Source organism: Eurypyga helias, unplaced genomic scaffold (assembly GCF_000690775.1).
Source record: "Eurypyga helias isolate BGI_N326 unplaced genomic scaffold, ASM69077v1 scaffold37807, whole genome shotgun sequence".
Lineage (NCBI taxonomy): Eukaryota > Metazoa > Chordata > Aves > Eurypygiformes > Eurypygidae > Eurypyga > Eurypyga helias.
The window spans coordinates 1-7,409 of NW_010260459.1; the positions used below are offsets into that span (position 1 = coordinate 1).

Genomic DNA, 7,409 nt, shown 5'->3' on the forward strand with positions numbered 1-7,409 from the left:
AGGGCTGCGGGGGGCCGCATCCACGCTCCGCCAGAAGGCGGGGGAGGCCCGCAGGGACGGCACCGCCGACGGCTACCGCCCCCGGGGAAGCGCCCGCCGGCTGCAAGGTCGAGAAAGGCCTTGCCTGAGCCTTGGCCTTCCACCGCCCTGAGTGCTGTAACCTGAAGCTTAACCATTAAAAGGCTTTGCGTATCTTCGCAGGTTTAGTCGACATGTGGGCCTCCTCTTCGGGGTCACTTTGAGAAATTTCATGCAATCCAGGTGAGAATCCAGGTGAGCAGGACAGCAGCTGGAGATGCGTTCCTGGAACGCAGTAACAAAAGCACACAGCGCCCGTACTGGGACCGGGAGCACGGACACGGCCCTCGTACTGCCTTCTGGGAGAAGCCAAAAACCTCAGAGTGAATACTAAGAACGACCACAGCCCTATTAGCAAGCAAAATTGATGACAAAACACTGTTGTATACATCATTTTTTATGACAATAAGCAACATTTTTATACATCTGATTTTTATCAGAAGACTGTTTGTTTTTCCCAGATTTCTTTCTAGGAACACTTTTTAGTCTTTTTGGCTTCGTGCCCTTCTTCGACAGGACTGCTTTTTCACCGACAAACGAATCATTCGAGCATGTTTTGGTTTTTAACGTGCTATTGACTCTGTCCTTAGGAGCACGAGACTTAGCTGGACTTTTCTGCGGTGCTTTCCACTTCTCCCCACAGCGCTTCACCCGTATCTTTCTTCCCAGCAGAACGCTCCCGTTGAGTTTCAGAGCAAGATGTACACCATCCGTATTCTACAAGAACAGACGTTCAGGTTAAAAGCAGCCTTGCTTCCAGCTGATGGCTTTTAAAGAAACAGGTGCCATCCTTTAATTTTTCTAAGCAAGATTTTACAATAAAGAGCGCTCCAAACGCTGTACTCGCTGAACGACACAACATCTCTGCTCAGAAACGCCCCCACACCCAGGCAGCTCACACACAGATACGCGAAAATGGCCATAAAAGAGCTTACAGGAGATGTGAAAGACAGGCAGAGAGGTGAAGGAGAAACTGGGGGGGAAAAAAGGGTATTGGCCTGCAGGAGACAAACTAAGGAGGGTGAGGCTGGGAGATTGCCAAGAGAAAGCAGGCTGTACTAAACGCGAAACGGAGCGCTAGTAAGCAAGCCAGGTGCTGGGGAGAGCTCCGCAGCAAGACATGGGAGAGCAACGCAGTTGTACCAAGCAAACTGTCCCTCCTTTAAGTCTTTCCCTTAAAGGTCATTGCTTTCACCCCAACGTTTTACAACTCCTCACTGCCCACAACCTAAAGTACTCAGCTTCAGCAGAACTGGTCTTCCAAGCTGCTTATCACATACTCTACAGCGTATGTTTGTTTAACAACACTTAACGTCACCTACAAATCCAAAACGGTTACTAAAGAAAACAATAATTTCAAAGGCCATAAAGGCAAATCCCATTTCAGACTCTGAAGAACTCCCAGCATCCTGACACACGGCACTCGTACATACCTCGAAGAGAACGTAGCCGAAGCCTTTACCCAAGCCAGTCTGCCTGTCTCTCACAACTCGCACTGCTACTACGGCCCCGCAGACAGAGAAGTGTTCTCGCACAGCATCGTCACTGATATCTGCGGGCAAGAACAACGACACAGGTGCCTCTTCAGTCAGCTTTAGAAGCCTGGCCCGAATCCAAATGTTTTATATTTGCCAATTCAAGTACACAGGCATATATATTTAAATATATCGATATGTAGGTACACAAACACCAGTGGTTCAGAAAAATTCCAGCAAGTCAACAACACAGACTTTATTTACTACTGTAAATGCACTATTGTAAATACTATTTTAAGTAGTTTTCTTTGGCAGTTGCCGATTCTCTAGATTTGGAGGGTACAAGTTAAATCACAAGCACAAAGGCAAAGACCAAATGAATTTTTCAAAGAATTTCATGAAGGCAGTGGAAGTTAAGATTCATGCCACAGTTTTGGATCTCCTTCTTATACCAGAATCTCTTTCTGAGAATTAATGTTGATGATAATGAGCTTGAGCTGGCAGTTTGTGAAGTCTCATGCTCATTGACCGAGCTGTGAATTTTAGCTGAATGGGGGAGAGGGATTTAGTTTCCAACCACAATTACTAGACAATTACCCTGGTAACAGCCGGCTGAATGACGCTTTCTCACTCTCATGCCCATGCAGACAACTTCCACGTATCGGCACAAAAATACAGGTTGTTCTCCTTTCTGTACAGGTACACTTCATACTACAGTAAATCCCTTTACATGGCTATCAACTTGTATGTGCCAAGGGGAGGGGCTGAATTGAATGGTACAGGTTTAATTACAGCCATGGGACTTGGATGAGCTGAGAAAGGCTCAAGCTGCTGAAGTCCTTCCCAGACCACTGCAAACATCCCAACTGCTTTTTTTCTGCAGGATGCACACAGGAACGTGCAGTAGTGACAGGAGCTCTACACGTACAGGCCTAAGTAACATCACCACAATCAGATTTGCCACCTATCCAGGTTTTCAGAGAGGTCAAGTTTGGGGCTGAAGTCTAAAGCCCGTGTGTCCCAGCAATGCCATCTGCAGGACGCGATACTGGCTCTGCATCAGGCCATAGGCACAGGGCGTGCCTCCATCCCCTGTGTTTCTGTGTCCACACCACCCTTAAAGATGCTCAACCCAAGCATCCTGACTCCATTAATACCCTCAGAGGGACCACACCTGATGGCGAGCCCTTCAGAAGCAGCAGAGTATTCATGGAGCACTGAGGTGAAACGGCCGACAGCCAACAGCTGCCTGGACACAGTCGCAGACAGCGTCAAAACGAGAAGCCATCACTGTGCATCACTTGGAAGTAGTTCACAAGCAGCCACCAATACAGGTTTAACAGTTTAAAAATCCACGGCCTATGCAGTTTAGTCGTATTTATTTAAAAACATTTAAGTAACAACAAGAACTTAAAGTGCTCACAGTTTTCTATGATACAGAAAACAATCTGCAGAACTTGCCAGAAACCTACAACCCCTTTAGGTGTTTTAGTTAAAAAACAGAACTGGTATTAAAAAAATTACTTCCAGCAGAAGATATTTAGCTACCTCAACATGCTACACTAAATTGAGGGCTCTGGAGCCCTCCACATAAGGATATCAATTGGTTGGAGCGAGTCCAGAGGAGGCCACGAAGATGCTCAGAGGGCTGGAGCACCTCTGCTATGGGGACAGGCTGAGGGAGTTGGGCTTGTTCAGCCTGGAGAAGAGAAGGCTCCGGGGAGACCTTATTGCAGCCTACCAGTACCTGAAGGGGCTACAAGGAAGCTGGGGGGGACTTTTTACAAGGGCCGGTAGTGACAGGACAAGGGGGAATGGGTTTAAATTGAAAGTGGGGAGGTTTAGATTAGATATCAAGAAGAAGTTCTTCACGGAGGGGGTGGTGAGGCACTGGAACAGGTTGCCCAGAGAAGCTGTGGATGCCCCATCCCTGGAAGTGTTCAAGGCCAGGCTGGATGAGGCTTTGAGCAACCTGGTCTAGTGGAAGGTGTCCCTGCCCATGGCAGGGGGGGTGGAACTAGATGGTCTTTAAGGTCCCTTCCAACCCAAACCGTTCTGTGAGGTATCAGTAAATAAAAGATCCTTAATGACAACACATTCCATCAATGTTAGGTCATGATGTGTAATAATTTCTTTTAGACTTACCATAGGAGAGATTTCCCAAGAATACAGATCGTTTATTGTCATGCTAAAGAAAACAAGAGACAAGACAGTAAGTCATTTCTTACGGAAAAGAAAACTCAACAGCAAAAGAACCAGAAAAGGGGTTTTCTAGTGACACATCTTACTTACCGAACTGTTTCTTGCTGCAATATCAACCCTGATGTGAAATCCACTAGCAATTTCTGTTCCATTTCTTTTGTAGCCAAAAGCAAAATGTTTTCAAAACAAAACAAGTGTTACTTAATCTGCAATACCACTGCACAGTAACATTCCAAAACCAAATTTAATTTTTAAATTTGAAAAATGATCTGTCATGATTCCAGAAAAATAGTTTAACACTCTATATCGGCCTCTTCTGAGGGAAAAAACGGAGACTTACTCGTTGAGAGCCTTAATGGCATCACATTCTTCCTTAAATACAACATAGGCATTAATGAACTTCGCATTAGGGTGCAACTTATGCCTGGAACATGAAAAAGAGGCACGCTGTTAAATAACACTGATGGTGTGCAGTGCACGAGCACTTCTCGTTCAACACATGTATGCCTCCCTCGCTGCGCGCAGTTAACAACTCCTCTGTCTCTTAAAGGGCCCTTATGCCCAAGGGAGTCTCACTGTACACCTTATACACCCTCTATATGCACCCTGACAAGCTTCCTCTTATAAATACATCCATGGGAATTAAAGACCATTAGCGTCTTCCTCCTTCCTAAAATGTAAGGAATGCAACTTAAGATAACAAATTACTTACACTAGTATACCTGGCAGATAATGATTTTTCAGTTGTAAAGAAAACTTACACAGACACAAAGATAATTGCAAAAGTCAAAGAAACACAAAATTAAAAATAAATATAACCAAACACATAGCAACCCAGACTTAAAAACTATTTTTGCCTTGAAAAATGAAGCACAAAATTGAGAAGAGGAACCTACTTTATTGCTGCCAACTTTTTGGATGAAGTGTCTTCTGCTGGAATCTTTAAGATAAAGGGAGCTTTAGTTAAGCGGGCCTAGTGTCAATTTATCTCAAATACTCGTTCTGGAAAAAAAGGGGAGTTCAAACAGGCACCATTCCCACCAAAGCAATGCAGCCAGTACGGTGAGCAAATGACACTGAGTGGCCATTCCTAGACATGATCTAGGAAGACCACAGAATTCAACAGCTGGCTTTGACTTCATCAATTTCTTGCGTTCCCAGACTCTTATCTTCAAGTATTTTACACAGCACATTGATTTATGATCAACGTGTCTCTGCTACTATGACTTAAAACCACTTTTGCTAAAGGGGCAATAATACAGGCATTCTTTTTACAGAGAAAATACAGCTCTGAGAGCACCAACTGCTGTTACAGGAAGAGTAAAATGGGATGAATGGAAAGATGCACCTGTGGTGCCTCTGCGGAAAAACCTCCAGGGCTCCTCCTAATGAGGTGTAAAAATACACCCCCAAACCTGCTTCTGAACTACTGAAGATACTAGCCTCACAAATACTACCTTATCCAACAACAGAAACGTCATTTTCTTACATAACATTAGAGGAAATAACCTACCAGAGACCGGAATCGAATGGATTTTATTTGTCCGTACTCTTTAAAAAGAGATTTCAGCGTCTAAACAAAAGACAGTACAAATATTCAGTACATTTTTGCATCCGAGAAACAAGAGTTATTGTTGCATATTTATTAGCAAAACCGCTAAAATATTTTCAATTAACTCATACCAGGTCCGTTGAAGGGCTACTACAAATAGACAAGTAATTTGTAACTGTTTCTGTGTTTCTTGTGGCAGCTGCTTATCCCACAGATTGCCACACCTGACTTCGTACCCCTTCCTAGGAAGAAAGTCTAAATCCAACTATGTCATGCAACAACCTGAAGTACTGTTTGCATTCCAAGTCAGCAGCAGTCTCTGGCTTTGTAACTGTAGTTCTCAGCTACGGAGACATTTCGCACTGAGAAACAAACGAAGCCTTAAAAAGCCTAAAAAGCATTCAAACAAAGGGATTGCTGCCTCTAACGCTTTCAGATAACGAGCATTATTTCCTCCTTTCCCCAAAAGCTATTTCAGTCCCAAACACGTGTGACTTCTCAGCTGGGAACACCCCCTCCAATTCGGGACTGTTGGAACTCTCCTCGTTCCCTGAGCGGGCAGAAGCCAGTCACACACCTGCGCTTTGCAGCCGACGGGCAGGTTTCCAACAAACACGGTTCTTCTGTTCACTCTTGCTTCAGCCACTTTTTCCTCCTGCTCCTTGACAGCAGTGCCTGCAGCTGAACTAACGACACCTTTGGTGACGGCACGAGGGGCCCCTTTCTTTGGTCTCACTTTGTTTTGAACCAGCTTTTGCTCCTCCTCTTCATCCGCCCGCTCCAAAGCGCTCTCTCTTACCAGAACAAGACAAGACAGTTGTCATTGATGGGAAATGAACAAGAGGTTTTGAGGGCAAAGACTCGTAGCCTCCACGATAAACATTTTAAGTCACATTTTAAATTGTTATATTCAACATAAAGTTTCAAATATGATTTTGCTTGTTATGCATTACACAAAGGTAGCTGACCATCCTGCAGCACAGAGAACCATTGGCTGTGCCCCACGACATTGCATTCACTATGCAGTAGGAGTAATAAAGACACAACTCAGAACTAAACACTTGGACATCCTCTGAAACTGAAGGGGGATTAAAAAAATCGCCTTTGCACCCTAGAACTAGGGAGAGATTTACTTCTTCCCAGTATCCAGGACACTCACAACAACCAAGCCTTTGGGATCCATCCGTACAGTAACAAATCTCCACCTCTCCAAACTCTCCATAACAGCAGGAGCTATAAGCAGATGTAAAGCTGCCTCTGGAAAGCTACAGGCACCAACACAGCAATCAAGTTTCACGGAGCAGGGGAGGTGCAACAACACAGAGTGCCAGAGACAGGACAAGGTGTTGGCCTCCAGTTACAGGCAGGCGAGCTTCATAACCCAAACTTTGCCGTACAGAGACCAGCTTCCCGCCCGCACCAACAGCGTCTGGGTGCAACCCCGAGTGTTTAAGGGAAGGGACAGTGTAACAGAGTGCGTCTCTGTCACAGCAGAGGGCACGCGTGACGAGGACAACCAATTCCCGCTGGTACCTTCCTGCTGCTCCTCTGCTCCCATTGCTCCTCTGACTGCTGGATAAAGCCAACTACAGGCGTAAAGCATCGCCCCGTGCCAGAGAGAACTTTCTGCCCACACTTAACAGCCCCCTGGTCTCTAGGGGGGATTTGCACTTCGCAGCCCTCGGACTTCAAGCAGTTGGAAGGATTTACTGCCTTTCTGGGGAAAACTACAGAGAACTTTCACAACCTTCTTAAAAATAACCTTCTTAAACACAGGGTTCAACACAAGCACTAGAACAGAATTTTACTTCCAGTGAACTCCTGATCTTATGATTAATCTAGACGTTGGGTTTTAATCCGACTATAAAAACGTACTATCTACTCACCTGTTGGCCAAGTTCTTCTCTGCCTTTGAAAGCTCCTTCTTTCTGGCTTTCTTTGCTGCCGCAGGAGGCTCTTGTACGACACACGAGCTCGGGTCGGCTGACGCTTTCTCCACCTCCGCGCTGCGCTTTCTTTTCTCGCTTTCCTTGGAAAACAACATGCCCGTAACACCCCACAGCTCTCAGACCAGTGGCCGTGCACAGGAAGCTGAGGCCAAC

The 7,409-nt window shown here is 45.5% G+C and overlaps 1 protein-coding gene across 1 annotated transcript; it reads right to left on the bottom strand.

Moving 5' to 3' along the window:
* Positions 1-502: 502 nt before the first annotated feature.
* RBM34 (RNA binding motif protein 34) lies at positions 503-7,351 on the bottom strand (the record flags this gene model as incomplete). Its single annotated transcript, XM_010155043.1, has 9 exons — positions 7,194-7,351; positions 5,885-6,101; positions 5,269-5,328; positions 4,652-4,695; positions 4,096-4,179; positions 3,846-3,909; positions 3,699-3,741; positions 1,512-1,630; positions 503-795 (listed from the first exon to the last, which is right to left on the bottom strand). Coding segments are annotated over exons 1-9 (1,082 nt in total), but the record flags the coding sequence as incomplete, so codon positions are not given.
* Positions 7,352-7,409: the final 58 nt, after the last annotated feature.